A 20,349-nucleotide genomic window follows, 5' to 3' on the forward strand; every position below is an offset into this window, starting at 1 on the left:
ATTTTAACTTATTCATTCACTAATAGTACCACATTTATAAATTTTAAAATTATATATATATAATATATGTGAGTATATATATGAAATTGTATAAAAGATAAAACTTTCTCAAGATTAGATTTCACTAAAAATATGTATAGGATTGGGTCATTTTATGAAACTTATTTTAAAAAATTATCAAACACCATAATTAGCTTTAAATTTCTTAAAATCACCTTATTTGTTGACATGAAGAAACAATGTGAAATACTTCAATTACAAATGAATTTTTATTATTAATTTAGTAGTTACAAAAATTTATTTCTTCTCACACACAAGATGCACTCAAAAATCACACATTACAATGATTTAGGTGGAGTACAAAAACAAATGCCTTTAGGACAGGTTTGTTTGTTTTCATCTTTACAGCAAAATCCATTTTTAAATGGACAATCTCTCACACAATCAGAATCCTGGGTACAACGAATTGGTAACCCTCTGGTGTAGGCTTCAGCACTTGGTAACTCAAAGATTGTGGTGCCGGCAAATTAAATTTTAGTGTTTGAGATCAATAATTCATGGTAATAGCAAAATGAAACAAAAGTTAACTTAAACGAGGCTTTCTCCATTTGTTGTAGTACAAAAAAGAAATCACGCAGATGTTTCTTTGAGGGAAAAAGAAAAATTGTATGCAAAAACTTTATTTTTCACCTACTATTTATAGAGACGTAATACAAATTGTAAAATGGTAAATCCATTTTTTAAGTTATTTTGTTTCCTTTTAGTTTTTACTCACCGCGATTTAGTAACAGATTCTTTTACAACTTATTGCTGATATAGAAAAATCGCAACAAATTAAATAAAGTTACAATAGATGATATCCAAATCATTAAACCTGGCCCAATAGGAAAAAAGAAAAAGAAAAGGAAATATGTTTCCCTATCATTGCGTTAATACACACACCCACACACATTTTCTATTATTGGTAAAATATCCATCGATCTTAGTCCATAAAGTTAATTGCTTCACTACCATCTCAATCACCATCTGGACAGGGTATGTAAGTTGATGATGTTGGATCATAAACTTGATCTAAGATGAATAAATTCAAGCCCAACTCATGGAAGATTCCATGAATAGGTATGGTTGGTGAGGTTTGAATTATTTGTGTTAGGTGTGGTAGGTGTGGTTGGTGAAGTAGGTGAGTGGTAGATTTTAATGGATGGTGAGGATTTGTGTATTAGTTGAATAAATGAATGGTTGTGATTAGTTTGTTTCATGTATAAATACTCTCTCTTCCATTTGGTTTAAGCATCAAGTGCAGTAACAAAATCTCTAAGGTGTAGAGAGTGAAAAATAAGAGTTGTAATTGATGAGGAGTGTTGTTGAATAAATAAAATAGTGTGTTTTTTTGTGTTTTATTTATTAATTCTCCAACAAAGTGGTATCAGAGCTAGCTTTCGATGCTATATATAGTCATATAGCATATCAAATCGAAGATCTCGACGAGAGGAACGTGACGTCGTAAAACTCATCCTGATCAGAGGTCGGACGCGACCACACTCGTCACCGGAAGTTTTCTGTCCTGAAGCTTAGTCAACTCACCGAGTTGAACCAAGCCGAGTCGAGCTGAACCAATTCAAGTCGAACCTAGCCAACTCGAACTGAACCAACCAGGACCGAACCAAGTCAACTACACCGGCTTTGATCATTGACCAGCGTTGATCGTTGACCAGCATTGACCGTTGATCGAAAGTTGACTCGAGTCCCTTCCAAGGTTTTTCGACGTGTCGGATCCATCTGTCCATTCAGAATCTCCAAATTCTCTCACTTAATTTACGAGTTATGGCAAATGGTGGTATGATGTCATTTCAAGCTCCACAATTAAAGGAAAGTAAGTTTGACAACTAGAGTATTAAAATGAAGGCTCTATTGGGTGTACATGACGTGTGGGATGTCATGGAGAAAGGCTTTATTGTGCCAAAAAATGAAGCTACTTTAACTACGGCACAGTAGGAGACTTTAAAAGACTTAAAGAAGAAACATAATAAAGCAGAGTATCTCATCTTTCAATCATTAAATGAAGACGCTTTTGAAAAGATTGCTGATACAACCTTCTCAAAAGAAGCATGGGAGAAATTAGAGACCTCTTACAAAGGAGCGGAGCAAGTTAAGAAGGTTTGTCTCCAAACATTACGAGGAGAATTTGAGTCCTTACACATGAAGGCATCAGAGTCAATTTCTGACTACTTTACTCGGGTTGTGATCGTTTCCAATGAATTAAAAAGAAATGGCGAGGAGTTAAAAGAGGTAAGGATCATTGAAAAGATACTTCGATCAGTAGACTCGAAGTTTAACCATATTGTTGTGACAATTGAAGAAACAAGAGATCTGGAGGATATGACGATCGAGCAACTTCAAGGAAGGTTGCAAGCCTATGGAGAAAAACTAAAAAAGAAGCAAGGAATTGAAGAACAACTTCTCAAGATGGAAGTCAATCCAAAGAAAAGAAAAGAAAGCTCTAACAACGAGAGAAGGCACTATGTCCGAGGTAGAGGTCAAGGACGAGGTAGAGGTCGTGGTCATGGACGAGGTTGGAATTTCAACAACAACAACTCCAATTATGCCAAAGGAGAAAGCTCAACCAGAGGACGAGGCAGAGGCAATCCAAGATCGAGGTATGACAAATCCCAAGTACAGTGCTATAATTGTCAAAAGTTGGGCATTATGTTTTAGAATGCAGAGCTCCAAGCACCAGAATTGAGGAGAGAGTGAACTATGCTGAAGAGAAAAATGGTGAAGATGGAACACTTTTACTAGCACGCAATGACACAAGTGGAGGTCAAGAAAGTACATGGTATCTTGACACAGGTGCTAGCAATCATATGAGTGGAAACAAAAACATGTCCGTGCAACTAAGTGAATCTGTGAATGGCAGTGTTGCTTTTGGAGATGATTCAAAAGTACCAGTGAGGGGTAGAGGTAACATTCTTTTTCATGCAAAAGATGGTAGTCACCAAATAATTTCGAATGTTTACTATGTGCCCAATATGAAAAGCAACATCCTTAGTTTGGGTCAACTTTTAGAAAAAAACTATGATATTCACTTAAAAGATTATAGTCTTTTCCTAAGAGATGACAAAGGAAATCTAATTACAAATGTGAGAATGTCAAAGAATAGAATGTTTCCTTTAAATATTTAAAATGATGTTGCAAAATATCTCAAAGCCTGTCACAAATATCAATCCTGAACTTGGCATCTTCGATATGAGCATCTCAACTTTAGAGGACTGGAGCTACTATTTAAGATGAATATGGTGAAAGGCTTACCATACATCAATCACCCTGATCAACTTTGTGAAGGATGTTTACTTGGCAAGCAGTTCAAAAAGAGTTTTCCAAAGGAGTCAAACTCAATAGCTCAGAAGCCACTCGAGCTCATTCATACTAATGTGTGCGGTCCATTCAAGACAAACTCCCTTGGTAAAAGTAACTACTTCCTTCTCTTCATAGATGATTTTTCAAGAAAAACTTGGGTGTATTTTTTGAAGCAAAAATCATAAAACTTTGAAGCTTTCAAGAAGTTTAAAACTGCAATGGAAAAAGAAAGTAGATACCAGATTACAGTCATGAGATCTGATCGAGGTGGAGAGTTCACTTTCAAAGAATTTGTAGAGTTTTGTGAAGCAAATGGAATTCAACGCCTTTTGACAATTCCAAGATCCCCCCAATAAAATGGTGTTGCAGAAAGGAAGAACAGAATCATCCTCGATATGGCAAGAAGCATACTTAAGAGTAAGAGGCTACCTAAAGAATTTTGGGCTGAAGCTGTTACATGTGCAGTCTACTTATCCAATCGATCTCCAACAAGATGCGTGTGGGGCAAGACGCCACAAGAAGCTTGGAGTGGAAGAAAACTCGGCATCACCCATCTAAGAGTTTTCGGAAACATTGCCCATGTACATGTACCAAATGAAAGTAGAGCCAAGCTGAATGACAAAAGTGAGAAGTTCATCTTCATCGGCTACAACAATAACTCTAAAGGATACAAGCTTTACAATCCAAACAACGGGAAGATCGTGATCAGTCGAGATGTAGTTTTTGATGAAGAAGGAGAATGGGATTTTGGCTCTGGTGTGGATGACTTCAACTTCTTTCCCATTAAAGAAGATGATCATACACATATAAAATAAGTAGACGAACAACAAGAGCCTGCTACTCCACCTATCTCACCAGCATTAACCACATGCGGAGATTCACCGCCATCTTTTTTAAATGAAAGAACCGAAGAACGTACAAGGAGTCTTCAAGATCTCTATGAGGTAACTGAGAGACATGATAATCTCACTCTCTTTTGCCTCTTTGTTGATTGTGAGGCAGTCAACTTCCAAGAAGCTGCACTAGATGAGAAGTGGAGAATTGCAATGGATGAAAAAATCAAAGCCATTGTGAAGAATGATACTTGGGAGCTTACTACTCTTCCCAAAGGTCACAAAGCGATCGGTGTCAAATGGGTGTATAAAACAAAAAAAAATGCGAAGGGAGAAATTGAAAGGCACAAGGCGAGGCTAGTTGCAAAAGGCTATAGTCAAAAGGCTGGCATAGACTATGACGAGGTATTTGCTTTTGTAGCTCGACTTGAAACTATTAGACTTATTATTTCTTTGGCTACTCAGAACAAATGAAAGATTTTTCAAATGGATGTGAAGTCTGCTTTCTTGAATGGATTCCTTGAAGAAGAAGTTTACATCGAACAACCATTAGGCTATGTAGTGAAAGGACATAAAGACAAAGTTTTTAGATTGAAGAAAGCTCTTTATGGGTTAAAGCAAGCACCAAGGGCATGGAATAGCATAATTGACAAGTATTTTCAAGAGAACGACTTCACCAAATGCCCATATGAACATGCTCTCTACGTCAAAGAAAAAGCTGGAGACATTTTGATTGTGTGCTTGTATGTGGATGATCTCATCTTCACTGGAAGTAATCCAAGCTTGTTTGAAGAGTTCAAGAGAGTGATGATTAAAGAGTTCGAGATGACTGACATAAGACTGATGGCATATTATCTTGGCATTGAAGTCAAGCAAAAGGAAGAAGGCATATTTATCTCCCAAGAAAGTTATGCAAATGAGATTCTCAAGAAGTTCAAGATGAATGATTGTAAGCTTATAAGCACACCAGTGGAATGCGGAGTTAAATTATCCAAACATGATGAAGGCGAAGATATAGATCCAACATTCTTTAAAAGTTTGGTTGGAAGCCTACGTTATTTGACATGCACAAGACCAGATATCCTTTATGTTGTTGGACTTGTGAGTCGATATATGCAGAATCCAAAAACCACCCATTTTAAAGCTGCAAAAAGAATCCTTCGCTACATCAAATGTACAACTAATTTCGGCTTGTTATACTCATTTTCTAATGACTATAAGCTTGTTGGATATAGCAATAGCGATTGGGGTGGAGATGTAGATGATCGAAAAAGCACCACAGGATTTGTGTTCTTCATGGGAGATACTGCTTTCACATGAATGTCAAAAAAGCAACCTATTGTCACGCTATCCACCTGTGAAACTAAGTATGTAGCTACCACATCAAGTGTTTGTCATGCAATTTGGCTCAGAAATTTGCTGAAGGAGTTGGGTTTGCCACAAAAAGAGTCAACCGAGATTTGTGTTGATAACAAATCAGCAATTGCCCTATCCAAGAATCCAGTCTTTCATGATCGAAGCAAACACATAGACACTCGCTATCATTTCATAAGAGAGTGTATTGCAAGAAAAGAAGTGCAAATCAAGTATGTAAAATCACAAGATCAAGCAGCTGATATCTTCACTAAGCCACTCAAACAAGAAGACTTCGTAAAATTCAGAAGTTTGTTTGGTGTCACAGGATCTAAGTTTAAGGAGGGGTGTTGGATCATAAACTTGATCCAAGATAAATAAATTCAAGCCTAACTCATGGAAGATTCCATGAGTAGGTACGGTTGGTGAGGTTTGAATTATTTGTGTTAGGTGTGGTAGGTATAGTTGGTGAAGTATGTGAGTGGTAGGTTTTAATGGATGGTGAGGATTTGTGTATTAGTTGAATAAATGAATGGTTGTGATTAGTTTGTTTCATGTATAAATACCCTCTCTCCCCTTTGGTTTAAGTATCAAGTGAAGTAACAAAATTTCTAAGGTGTAGAGGGTGAAAAAATAAGAATTGTAATTGGTGAGGAGTGTTGTTGAAGAAATAAAATAATTTGTTTTTTTTGTCTTATTTATTAATTCTCCAACAAATGATCCATTTCAAATTGTTTAGGAAATAAACTCCAATATTCATGTAATTTTATGTTCTCTCAAAATGCCATATTAAATAGGTCTTTGCAACTAAATACCCCTGATTTTTTATATTATCAAATCAATTTATTTTCTTAAAGTTTTTTAAACTTTAGTTTCAGCTCATCTCGTGCCATTGAGCTTTTGATTTTCTTTATAGCAAGCATTTCGGGCTTAAAAAAAAAAAGGATTCCATCGATCAATTTGACAATATATATATATTTAGTTTTTTATGTCCTTTGCTCCAATTCACTTACAATAAATATTCAAATCATTGACCATCGTGATTAAATTTGATAATATTAATAACAATGATAACGACAATAAATGTTAAGTTGTTAAATCGATAGAATAAATTTGGGAAAAGACATAAATCAATACAATAAGAATTATAAGGAGACGACTGGTGATAGAATAGTGATACATATGTAAAATTTTTTGTTCTAAAAAATTATCTTAGATTATATGGCATTTATTAATTAATTAATTAAATCATATTAGCTGAAAGTGTGGATCTCCCTCCATCTGAACCAAGTGGGAGATAGCAGGGTATTCCTTGACTTTTGGCCCTTCAATAAATACTTGAGAAAATGACACCTACACCTTCAAAGTTTAGAGAAATGGTTATAGGAAATTAGGAATCCCCAAATTTTAAAAAATGGACACCAAGGCCTTTTTTTTATCCATAATACCCTTTAACTATAATAATTAGAAAATTGACTTTAAAAGTCTTTAATTAACACAAATTTAATATTAATAATATAATCTATCTAGTAGATTAATAATATTAAATTATTTTTCACATTTAAAATAATATTAAAAAATTTAATTATTATATTTATTTTAATAATATATTTGTAATATTATAAAGATTTTAAATAAATCTTTGGGTTAAATAGATTTTGCAATTAAAAAAATCTCCACATAAATAATATTGAAATTAATTTTTACATAATATTCAAAGTAATTTTAATTTTAATTTATTTATTTTAATATTATGTTTCTATCTATTATTAAAAATTACTTTAATATAATAAAATACGCATAATATATTGAAAAATATAAAAATATTAATATTAAAATTATTTTGAAATGTATAAATTATTACGTTTATTTTAATGTCATTTTCTATTTATTATAAAATTTTGGGGTTATCTTTTTGGAGATTTACAGAGTCAAAGAGTATTGAGGTCAAAAAGGGGTCTTGGTGTCCCTCGTTGAAAATTTGGGGGTCTTTATGATAATTTTCCTAAATCTTAGGGGTGTAGGTTTCTTTTTTCTAAATACTTACAAATAAAATAAAATAATCACTAGAAATAGTCAAAATTAACAAATAAATCAGGCCTAAACCATTATACATATTAGGATTGCCAGAACAAATTGCAAATGTTGGAAATAAGTGTTCGTCCAACAGCAGCTCATTGCCAACCATTTGATGGGCAAATGTAATGACATTAATTTTTTGTGTTTATTAGGAACTGTCTTTTATTTAAATGATTGAATGGAGTTTTACTAAACCCAGATTTTTCCTGAAAATAAGACAGACGATTTACATTTAGATCATAATGTAAAATTATATGAAGCATTATGAAGAGTTTGACATCGACTAAAAATAATTTTTAGGCTATATATATCAATTTGGATAACGTATTCTTAACTCATGACTTAATTTTTGAATATATCATTAGTCTAGAGCTTCTAAAAATATTGCATTCAAAAGTGTTTATGTACTAACTATAGGCTCACTTGCTTGGTCAGGCAAACTTTCCTTGTCAACCGGGCCTATTAGATAGCCTAATATTAATTATTCAACAGGTTGTTCTTAGGATTCATAGCCTAAAGCTACAATCATGTTTTAAAATAAGAATTTTATTGTGGGCATTTTCACGTAAACGATTCGAACTACCTGTCGTAAAAAAGTTTACATCGTATAACGTTAGTACGACAAGTCATTTGACGGCTCAAAATCAATTTGACACGTCTTTTGTATCATTTTCGCCTAGATGACAACTCTTGATCCTTATCGCTTGGCGCCAAAACCAACTTTTCATAAACTCCTCCTTCTCCAATAACACATATTCGCACTAAAACCTCCAATTGTTTGTATTATAAACCCACTTCATTTCAAAGCTAAGCAAATATAAATACTCATCATTTTGGGGTGCTTACTCTAAATTTTTGTAGTAGTGTTCGTTTGCTTAGCTTACCTAGCTACCCAGCCTCGTTGTATGCATCCCCTGCTAAGCAAAAGGTCTGCTGCATTAGCATGGTGATAGCATAGGGTTTTGAGAAATCTAAAATTCCCCCCACCAAATAAATAAATAAATAAATAAGACTAAGACTTATAAAATTAACATAAACGTAAAGGGATTGTTCGCTTTTTTGTCCAAAGTCTAAATTTTATTCTTGATCAGAACTTTTAAGAGTTTTACTTCTTTTGTTGTTTAAAACTTATATTTGATTATAAGATATTTATGTTTGAATAGGGAAAAAGTGAGATTATTCGCACTTTAAAAATTATTTTGGAACTATTCATTTATAAAATATTTTTATCAAAAAAATACCCTTTTGTAATGGTATTATGGTTTAATCGCATAATACCATTACACTGTTAAATCACATAACTTAAAAACTTTCTTGTATTTAAAAAATCCAAGATCCTGAATTAGAACATACATATAATATATCTAATCCACCCATCCATCCACACATATATATAGTAGTTTTCTAATTTTAAATTTTAAATTGCGGGAATTTTAAACCCCATAATTTTAGATCTTTCCCAGACTTTTCTTCACTTTAAAATCTCAAACCAAAAAATAATATAAATATTCTGCCCATCTGGTTCAAGATTCTAGACTTTATTAAAATCTAGGAAGCTATCTTTAGAAAATAGTTACTAGTTACCTAATTTATAGGTAACTCCGTAAATCTTAATTTAATTTAGGTCTAGCTTATCCTACTATTAAAAATATTTTTTTTTACATATAAGTAATAAATAATTATTTTTTATCATTGATTCACTATAAGAGATTAAAAAAAAGAAAAAAAAAGAAATAATTAGACTTGTTTGAATGAGGCCGTATATCATAAACAAAATCATTATAAAAATATTTCACCAGACTTTAAATTGATTGTCATTGTGAAATTATTCCACAAGACTTTAAGTGCCTATTTAGTAGGGCTTATCAAATGGTCGTAAGTACTCATTTAACCCCATAAACACTTATCAAAATTATTATTATTTTTTAGTAGAGCTTTTAAATATTAACTAAGTTATTTTGCCTCCACTAACAAAATTTTAAATTTAGGAATTTTGAGAGTAGAGGTTGAATTTTTTTTTTTATATTAAAATGTCTAGAATATTATTTACTTTTCTAACATTCTTATATTATTCATTTCATAATATAACTTTAAAAAAACTTATCCTTTAATAAAAGCTTTCTTGGACAACTAAACAACTAATTTTTTTTTATGTAAAAGCTCTACTTATAAAAGCTATACTAATAAAATCTCTACTTAAATAAGTTTTATTTAAAAAACTATACCAAATAAAGCTTAAATTGATTGTCATTGCCTCTATTAAATAATACAAAGCTTGATTGTCAATTAATGTAAAGATGGTTTCATTCTTTGTTAACAATCAAATTCCCAAATACCATATCAATTGTGTTATTTTCGTTTTTATTTATTCATTAGTTACAGATTTTTTTTTTAAGAATTCAATTGATTGTCAATCAACATAAAGATGGCTTCGATCATTGTTAATCAACCAAATTCCCAAATATCATATCAATTATATTATTTTCATTTTTATTTTTTCATAAATTATAGATTTTTTAAAAAGAATTCATTTGTTGTAGAAATTGAGCATTTGTGCTTATTAAAATGAATTTCATGAGTTATGCTTTTCATCAATTGTAAGATAAAACATTATATATGAAGATTATTTTGTTAACTTTTCATTATACATATAAATTATCAAAATCAAAGTAATGTATTATGAAATATACATCAATCAAATAATTTAATTATAATTTAGTGATAGGATACAATTTTGTTTATGAGCGATGAAATTTTATATCATTTATATAAGAAAGAACTTATATAATGTAACTTTTATACCTTTTATATATAAATAGTAGAATTAATTATATTTTATACAGATAAAGCATTAAATAACTAGATTTTGTGGCCTTTAATTTTGTGTTTGAATTAGTTTCCTCCTAAATCTCTCTCTATCCTAATTAATTGGTATGACTTCTTATCCTTTATCGAATTTAAACTATTTAACTAATAAAGAGATACATACATGATAAACATTTAAATCTTTTATTTTATCTTATTTAATCTTATTTAACTATTAAACTTTTGCAAAACTGTAGCTCAATTACCCAAGTAATGAATTTAATTGACAATAAAAAAAATTGAAACTTAGATTGGCAGCAGGACTCTTCCCACCCTTACGATTCTTAGTTAATTCTACGCATTTTATAAATTATTACAAGATTATGTCTCGGGATGAGTTTTGTTGCACAGCAATTCGTGTGGCACTTAAACAACTTCTAAAACAAAAAGTCGCTAAGTAAGTTTAGATAAATTTTCAAGCTAGTTAAGTAAGAATGCTTGTGGAAAAGGTAGAGAGAAGAGAGCAATATGGCCAAAGCGAGTTTTATTACTCGAAAGAGAAAAATACAAAAGAGTTTTTTACAATTGTTTGAGTTGCTTGTGTGTTGTGTGTGTGTGGTGGTGTGGTGGTGTGTGTTGAGCAAAATGGTGGATGTTAAGCCCTATTTATGGAGTTGGTTGCTAGCAAGTGGTGCAAGTTGCCTAAATATCTCCTAGGTACTTGAATGCAAAAGTGTAAAATTTTCTAGACAATTTCCAAGTTGTAGAGAAATCTAGAATCGGCCAGGCTTTATTGAATTTGGGTTGTCCACTTGCAGTAAGTTATGTATGAGACAGCCCAGTGCTAAGCGCACCTTGTTGCTGAGCGCATCTTATCTTTAGGCAGACTTTTATTGAGTAAACCCGTGTGTACCAATTTAGCCTCCATTAGTGGCAAATTTGAGCGGCTTGTGACAATTAACTCTATTATATGTACTTACAGATATCCTAAGATTCTGACTATTTGTCCTTCTGTTAGGGGTGTTCCATAAATGGTTGCTATCGAGTAAATAGCTCTAACGATGTCTTCCAAATATTCTTTCCACATAAATGAAAAGAAGTTTAGAAAAAGAGGAAAATAAATTGTGTCAAAGCTATAAAAAAATAAACAAATTAGATTAAAATAGGTGCAAAGCAACAAAGATGTGGCTTCTTTTATTCACATTGATGGTGTGTTTTTTTGGCGGGATTGGAAAATCAAAATATGGAATGTGAATGATTAAAGGTATTTACTTGTTAAAATAATAGAGGGAATGAGAATAAAACGCGCGAGACCCACATGTTTTTAAAATTAAGGAATGAAAAATTGATTATCACAGGGTGTTGGGAATTAAGTATCATTCCTTAAAACTCACCATTTAATCCTACCCAAATTTCATAATTTTACTTTTTTTCTCAATTAAAATATTATCATATTATTCTTATTATTCTTATTCTTTTAATAATATTATTAATAATCATAATCATGATAATAATAATACAATAATAATGAAAATAACAATCAAAATGGACCACGACCACGACAACAAAATGAACCACGATGGGTTGCGGTCGTGAATTTGGCGTGGTCATGGTCCAATCCATTCTAATTCTTACCTTTTCTAATTTCAGCCCATTCTAAGTCTTACCTCTTTCAATTTCTGTCCATTCCAATTATTAATTGATAAACGCACCATGAGTATGGAGGATAAGTGTGCGTATGTTCTATACCTGGCCTTAAAAGTTTTATCATCAATATATATGCTGCAGGATGAAGCAAAGATCTTGTTCTGTTTTATTATATCAAGAAGCAATGTGATGTGTGCATTATATTATGAGAAATTTGCCTAAAAAGGATAACAATTTGATCTGAAATCATTTATCCCCTTTACACGATTTAATTTCTCAGTGATGTATGTATAGAGTTTCTGAACTGGAGTAAAAACTTGAACCATAATGTATGGTGCAGAAAGAAACAATACATAAGCAAATTCATTTTCATGTCTGTTGAAGCATAATATTATTACAATATTGAACATTAATTCTTTCATTAAAGAAAAAATCTACATAAATCCTAGATGTAATTCAAAATTAACTTTATTGGCTAACAAATTAATATTGACTAACAATGATGGCTATTAACAACATAAAAAATAAAGTTTAGTCTTATAAAATCATTAATCACGGTTTGCCTCTCCTGTAAACTGGAGTTATGTTTCTTTTGTGAGAGGAAAATTGAACCCTCAAGAACACAGACAATTCAAACCAAACCCTGTTCCAGCTATTGCTAATTTAACCAAAGGATTTGTTTGACCTTGCAATTTAAGCATTTGGCTTTAGGGATGGCAATGGGGAGGGGAGGGGAGAGGACCGATGTCCCCGTACCCATCCCCGTCAGAATTACTTGAGAGAATCTACATCCCCTCCCCGAATAATAACAGGGAATCCCCGAGGGTCCCCGATCCCCGAATAACTAATACATTTTTTTTTTCAATTTTGAGTTAATCATATTAAAATAAAAAATTCAAATAAAAGTAAAGTTCGAAATATATCTTAAATTAATATCTATTACAAAAGTCACATACATTAAATTAGTAAGTAACGCAACATGCAAGGGATACAAACTTCTTTTACAAACTATCATGACAAATTAATAGTTTAATACAAAATTTTTACAAATAAAATCGAATTTAGATTCAAAATTAACTTTTTCAATGGTGGCGTGGGCACTTTATAAATGTAGACTATTTCCTTTACAACACAATAGTTAAATCGGAGCAAATCAAAAGCAAATATTAGATTAGATTAGATTAGATATTAAAATTGTGATTCGTTGTGGGCAATTATAACATCTAAAAATAAATAAAAAATAGATTTAAGTTTAAAATATTTAAAGAATATTAAAATTAAAAAAAAAATGTTTAGCTATTAGAATCTACTCGGTCTTTTTAATGTCCTAAATAAAAATTTAGGACTTTAATTAGTTAATTAGGCCTAAAAGTTTAATAATATAAATATTTTGATATTTTTTATTTTTACCAATATTTATAATTTTATAATTTAAAATTTATTATTTATTTACTAGTAATTTTAAAAAATTAAAATGGGGAAATGGGTAGGGGATGGGGATTCCACCTCATCCCCGTCCCCTCCCCGAATAAGAAATTGGGTATGAAATTATCCCCATACCCTCCCCGAATGGGGAAAATTCCCGAAGGTACCCGTCCCCGTGGGGACTTTTGCCGTCCCTATTTGGCTTTGCCTCTCCTAGTTCTCTTGCTGCTAACAGGAGCATTTTCATCTGAAAAAATAGCCGAGGCTTGTTAATAACTTGAACTTAATAATAAATTACAAAAAAACTTAATTAAATTAAATTGTCCTTAATAATAGGTGCTACATTTTTCTGCTAAGAATGGGTGCTGAATTTTTTTTTTTTTTTTTTAAGGGTGCAACAGCCCCCAGTATATTCTTGTCATTACTTTTTACTGTCAACATTCCTAATTGATCTTAACATTTTACGAAAAATATATGTATATACCTGAATCTTTCTTCGCTGCCAGCAGGATAAGATTATGAAAGTTTAAGTTAATACAAAATTAAACCATTTGATCATTATTCTTGAATACCCATATTTTCTTATTAAAATCAAATATTCTTGCCCAAAACATGCACTTCAATAAGCAAAATGGAGATTTTGCTTCATTTGATTACATTCAAAGAGTCAGACTCAATGACTAAGGAAGGGCTACAAACCTGAAATCTATGTCATTTCAATACCTTGTAAAATTGCTATTGCTTCTGCAGATACTTGCTGCAGCCACGTGCAATCACTTCACATTTGTTTCTCCTGATTAATGCTCTCAAACCAGCCCATGATCCTTCTGCATCCATGTGTGATGAGGAAAGATTTTGCAGGATGTGGTTAAAATAAAGTTCTCAATTCTGCAGGGGAAACGATGTGATTAAAATAAAGTTCTCAATTCTGCAGGGGTCTAACCAATAATAATAAACTTCAGGAAGGAAAACGATTACCATAATTTCCTTGCATACCACATACAATTGATCAACATGTAGTAGATATTTCCGCTTTATCTTTGCATCTCAAGCAATTGTCCTCGATACAACCCCTCTTAAAGCAACAGAAAAAATGAGCAAAACCAAGGTGATTATTGAAAAATTTCTTCGGAAAAAGAGAAAAGAAAAAAAAGGAAAGAGAGATTACCAGCTAGATTTTTAGATGCCTGAATGTCCTAGAGCATGCTGAGTTCCATATGACAAAAACTCCACTGTCTGAGTAGATATAAATTTATGATTCCGACTATATTTGACATCAGGGAAGCAGCAATGATATCAGAAAGTTCGTCGGAGCAAGATGATCCCAAAAATTGGTTATCTTCCAACACCACCATTCAACAATAAATGATTTGCATTGCCTGCTCTTCTTTCACAAGGGACAAATCCATCGAACAGTGACACAGGCGTCATCGTCTCATCAGATAACAACCCCAACTTCCTCCACATTTCATCAGGTATCAACCCCAAATTACACATTTCAACTAACTGATTTACTGCCGAAGAAGATGAATGAAACTTGAATATAAATTTAGTTAGCCTGATGGATGTATGGTAGTCCAGTTCAATCCTTGCATCAATGACATCTTGCAATAGCCATTTAACCATCTTAATATTCCGTTCCTTACAGAAACTAAGGAGCATTACTCTATATGTGTAGGCATTGGGAGGTACAGCAATGTGCTTCATCTGACTATACAAGATATATGCTTCTTCAGTCCTTCCACCCTCGAGAAGTCCACGAATAGCAACTGTGTATGATACAACATCTAGTGGGTATTTCTCTACGATGGCTCTCCTAAACAATTGGATGGCCTTGTGGCATCTGCCAACTTCTATAAGTCTATCCACAATTGCAGTATGGACATGAGCATTAACAGCCGGATTATTCATGACTATCCCCTGGTACACATTAATTGCTTCATCAATCTTTCTTGCTCCGCATAGTCCACGAAGTAATCCAACAAAGCTGTAATTATCTGGCGTGAAACCTTTATCCAGCATAGTATTATATAACTTGACGGCCTGATTCGGGAAACCAGCCTTACAAAAGTAACTTAAAAGTGCATTATAGACTACTAGATCTGCTTCCACCTCAAGTCCACAAACTAACTTGGGTAAAAGAGAGAATCTTCCAGACAAACATACAGTAGACAGTAAAGAACAAAATGTATAAGAATCGGGAACTAACTTCAGTTCTAACAAACCATCATAAACATCAAGTGCATCATCATAGCTTCCCATCTTAGATAAGCAATCTATTAAAACATTATGAAACACCAAGTCAGGAGCATGCCCTTCAGATTCCAGCATATCTAAAAAACTAAATGCAATGCTGAACATTTTGGCTTCCATGAATCCCTTAATTAAAGATGTATATGTTACAACATTCGGAGAACAACCATTCTGAACCATCTTTTCCCATAAATAACCTGCCATATCAAGTCTTCTCAACCGGCGAAACCCATCAATGAGTACAGTCCAAGCATTCACAGACAACGAAGTTCCCAAAGTAATCATTAGACCTAACAGTTGGTACGCTTCAGCGATCCTACCCATTTTGCAGAAACAATTTAAAAGTATCTCAAACATCCTGACATTAGGATAAAAGCCCTTCCTAACCATCATCCCAATGACATCCTTAACATTACTAACATCATTTAACTTGCATAAATTACACAATGCAATGTTAAAACTCAAGAAATTCGGCAACTGGGTCTCCTTCAGAACCTTAATACCAAGGTCAACACGTCCAATCTTGAATAATACATCCATAACAATATTACGCGCAAATGTGTTAGGCGTAAAACCAAACCTACCCATTTCATCAAAAGCCTCCAAAACCATCCCATACATTTCCCCACGCCAATAAATCCTCAAAAAAAGCAAGAAAGTTTGTGCCTTTATAACACACCCGACACGCGCCAATTCACCCACAATTCCTCTCACAGTCTCAAACCTTCCAGTCAAACGAGTAACCACACTAATCATATGATCAAATGATTGAACATCATGAAAGTAATCACGTTGCTTTGCACACCAAATGAAAAAACTCAAAGCAATCAAATCAGAAGGGCAGTTCAATAAAGTTGAGTGCACAATATGAGGAGCAAGAATGATAGGAAAATCCTGATGTGTTGTTGCACATACCTTTGGTGATGAAATTTGGTGAATTGACTTGAAGGATATTATCGTTTTCAAGATTTGGGTCCTTTGTGCTGTGTAAAACAAGCTCCGTTTGCATCTCCATAGCATATTGAGCTTTGATAATGAAGAGGAGAACTAGCAGAAAACTTTTCAACAATACAAGAAAGTGAAGTGGGTTTTAATCAAAGATGTTGAATTTTATTTTTTTTTCGTTTTGTTTCCCGGAAAATAGATTTTTCTTGGGGCTAATTGAAATACGAGTCGGTTTCATGCTACTACTGCGAAGATATTGAGAGGGAAAGAGCAGAACGGTTCAAGGGTTTATTGAACTCTGCAAAACCCTGAATATTTATATGCTGCAATGACATCAAGCCCTCATATTTTTGTGTAAATCACAACCAAGCCGATAAATTTTAGTTTTCTTCATATAGATCCTTGTCAGATGGCATTATGCTCCTCAAAATCTTTTAATAAAATAAATGATTTAACTGTCGTTAGGCTCCAAATAAGTTCTTGCTTTCTTGAATAATCTGACTTACGAGTATAACGGACAAATAATTGATCATGATTAACTTTTTAGGTATATAACATTAAGGGGCTATAACGTTAGGGTGCTGCTAAGTTACAGTTGCTGTAACTGTAACTTACAATCCCTTCAAAATAATGTAAAAAATTGTTACAGTGGTAGGACTTGTATATTTTAAATGAGCTATCAATTACAATAGATGTGATTTAGCAAAATCCATAAAGTTATAGAAGATTTGATTTTCAAGACGTAATAGTCAAATTCTACATAAAAAACCAAAAAAAAAAGAAAGAAAGAAGCTTTTTATGTTTAATACCTGAATTAAGAACACAATATGATTGTCCTCTCTTGTAATATTGATAATGTCACTTAAATATCTTAATTTGTGATTTATTCATATATTTATTCCAATTTCTTTTGCCTTAAAGTTGTATAAAGGACCTTCGTTATCATTCAACAGTGTTGACAAAATTTTAAATCAATGAGTTCTTAATGGTATTAACAAAAATCAATAATATTAAAGATAGAAGTAGCTTTAAATACATGCGAATAAGGCGGTCGCCTTAACTCCCAAATTTTAGTAAGGGCTCATTTTTTGAGCATTTTATTTAATAATTCTCTAGTTACTAGAGATTTAAAAAAAAAATTATGTATGATAGTAAAACCTATTAGACATCTTCCTAATCAACAATCATCCCATAATTAAGAATTCTTTTAATATAAAAAATCTATATTTGGTAATCTTATTGTAAAGAGATACAATTAATAATGTTGTTTAATCATTGATTCATTCATTATTTTTTCTCCAAGAAAAATAAATAAATTTTTTACCTTTTCAATTTCTTAAAAAATCTTAATTATTTAACATTATAATCTTTGATTTTGGGTATTCACTTTAATTTCTATTAAGAACTTTATAATCTAAAAAATCATAAATGAAAAAATTTCTTACTCACTTCTTTAGAAAGAAAATTATTTCATTCAAAAAAGTAAAAAAAAATAACTTCTTGAAATACAAAGTCCATATCTATTATTTGATCATTAATTTATCATCTCCACTTTTTACATGCTACAATTCTAAATATTCCATTTGAAAATAGTATTATTCTCATTTATTTGTTTGTTTATTTTTGTAAAAGTCCTAAAGGAAGTAAATTTTAGGTTTTGTTTTTCGAAATTTTTTATGATGTTCTTGATTATTTGTTGAATTCAAAAAATAAAGATTAAATGAATTTTGAGCTCTTTTATTTATTTATTTTTAGTATTGAAATTGCTGAATAAAAAGAGGCCTCATAAAATAAATTTATCTAAGGTCCCAGATACTCTAAAGCCGGCCCTTATTAGGGATACCAACCCCTGAATCTAACCTAAAATCCTAATGTTGTGTGTCATTCTTCTATTAAATGGTAGATTTCATAATTACTAAAATTATTTAACTACCATCCAATTAATAAATACTATATCATATCTAACTCAAATTAAAACTTAAATATTGCAAGAAAAACAAAAAACAAAAATTACAAGGGATCTTAACGAGAGTAACCCAAGTATGATTGTGGGCTTGGAGGATGGGTCTTGCCACAAATTGGGTTGCCATAGGCTGCTCAGTCCATGGTCGTTAAAGCACTTCCCACGGTAGGCCCCCGGGGGGTGTTGTGGAAGGGTCTTGCAAAAGTTGTTAGGTGTTTTAAGTTCAATCATTTGGTTCGTACTACTTAAACGTTCTCTTGAATTACAAGTAAACTCCATTTATGATTAATTTTGTTAAAAAAAAAAATCAAAAAGTTGTTAATTTCTTAAGATGAAAAAATCATGGACATGAATATATTTAGTATAATTTTTTTTTAAAAAATAATTATAATATAAATTCATGTTCTTATTCTTTTATTACAAAAAAAAATAATAATAAGGGGTGAGTAAAGCCATTCATATTCTTGATTTATTAATTAGAACTCCATATTAGATCTAAAATCTGTAAGGATTCTAGATACATTAACACTTGTAATATAATCTGACATAAATTTAAAATCTAATTGAATATGCAAGCATGTGCCAATCTGAATCTCAAATTTGTTACCGATTGATTCCCCAAAAAAAAAATAAAAAATAAACAAAGGACATCTATCTGCCCAAAGCTCACGTGTCATGCACCCATGTACAAAACCACTGGAATTATGTACAAGGTTATATTAGTCATTTGGACACAATTGGCAAGAACTTGTGCAATTTTGGGGGGGGGGGGGGGGATTGTACTCTGCGTGCATTTTTAAATATAGTAAGAATCTAAGAAAAATTAGTGTATGATGTATAAAAACTTTAGGACGATTTGTAGTTTAGAACTTTATCTATTTTTGAGTTGTTTTTAAATATTAATTAATAGAGGACTGAGTAGATGCATGTTGTCATGCACTTTGTCGTGATTTTTTTAATTGGTGGGGTAATACATTTCACTAATGACATCATGACACGGGTCTCATCGTGCATCATAAAGTGTGTAATTATGCACATTTGATCATAATTCTTAATTGGTAAATGTTAAGTTACATTTAATTTAACTTACACCACTGACATGAACAGTGTATGAGTCTCACACCGATTGAATGTAAGTTACATTAAATATAATTTAGGGGTTCCCTTCTTAATTAATAATACATATTTCGAGTTTAAGTTTATTATTTATTGCACCATTAATGATAACACTATTTGGTCCAAGGGATTGATAAGACCTTAATCAAAACATTTCGCAATTGTTTCGTACAAAAAAGAACTCATAATGTACATATCTATCAAGGTATCAAAATGGTATGTCTTACCCTACACAAGTATTTCTTGGACCTCAAATAGCATTTTCCTTATTAGACTCTACCTCACTAGCACTATCCATTTTACACGCATGCACACACACATATATATAGTAATTATTAAATAAGAAATTTTTTAAATTATCAAAGTGAAAAATAAACTAAAAAAATAAAATACACAATTCAATATAATATATTTTATGATGTAATGTAATGTATTAAAAAAAAATATATTTTTAATATCTTTTAACCAACCCCTTATTTTAATAACGGAAAGGATCCTCTCCCTCTCTCTGTATACAAAATTAAAGGGGGAAAGATCGGAGTTTACACGCAAGTCTTTTCCCAAAAAATAAAA

The 20,349-nt window shown here is 31.8% G+C and overlaps 1 protein-coding gene across 11 annotated transcripts; it reads right to left on the reverse strand.

Moving 5' to 3' along the window:
* Nucleotides 1-13,011: 13,011 nt before the first annotated feature.
* On the reverse strand, nucleotides 13,012-16,994 carry LOC102630575 (putative pentatricopeptide repeat-containing protein At1g16830). 11 transcript variants are annotated; one of them, XM_052431533.1, is made up of 5 exons: nucleotides 16,668-16,994; nucleotides 14,668-16,476; nucleotides 14,478-14,574; nucleotides 14,223-14,387; nucleotides 13,012-13,746 (listed from the first exon to the last, which is right to left on the reverse strand). In XM_052431533.1, exon 2 carries the CDS (start codon nucleotides 16,371-16,373, stop codon nucleotides 14,835-14,837), a length of 1,539 nt encoding a protein of 512 aa, XP_052287493.1. In that variant the 5' UTR covers nucleotides 16,374-16,476; nucleotides 16,668-16,994; the 3' UTR covers nucleotides 13,012-13,746; nucleotides 14,223-14,387; nucleotides 14,478-14,574; nucleotides 14,668-14,834. The 11 variants fall into 11 exon arrangements, with proteins under 11 accessions (XP_052287493.1, XP_052287492.1, XP_052287490.1 ...); XM_052431532.1 differs by having other exon boundaries at nucleotides 14,668-16,547; XM_052431530.1 differs by having other exon boundaries at nucleotides 14,223-14,326; nucleotides 14,503-14,574; nucleotides 14,668-16,994.
* Nucleotides 16,995-20,349: the final 3,355 nt, after the last annotated feature.

This window comes from Citrus sinensis, chromosome 7 (genome assembly GCF_022201045.2).
Source record: "Citrus sinensis cultivar Valencia sweet orange chromosome 7, DVS_A1.0, whole genome shotgun sequence".
NCBI classification, from domain to species: Eukaryota; Viridiplantae; Streptophyta; class Magnoliopsida; order Sapindales; family Rutaceae; genus Citrus; species Citrus sinensis.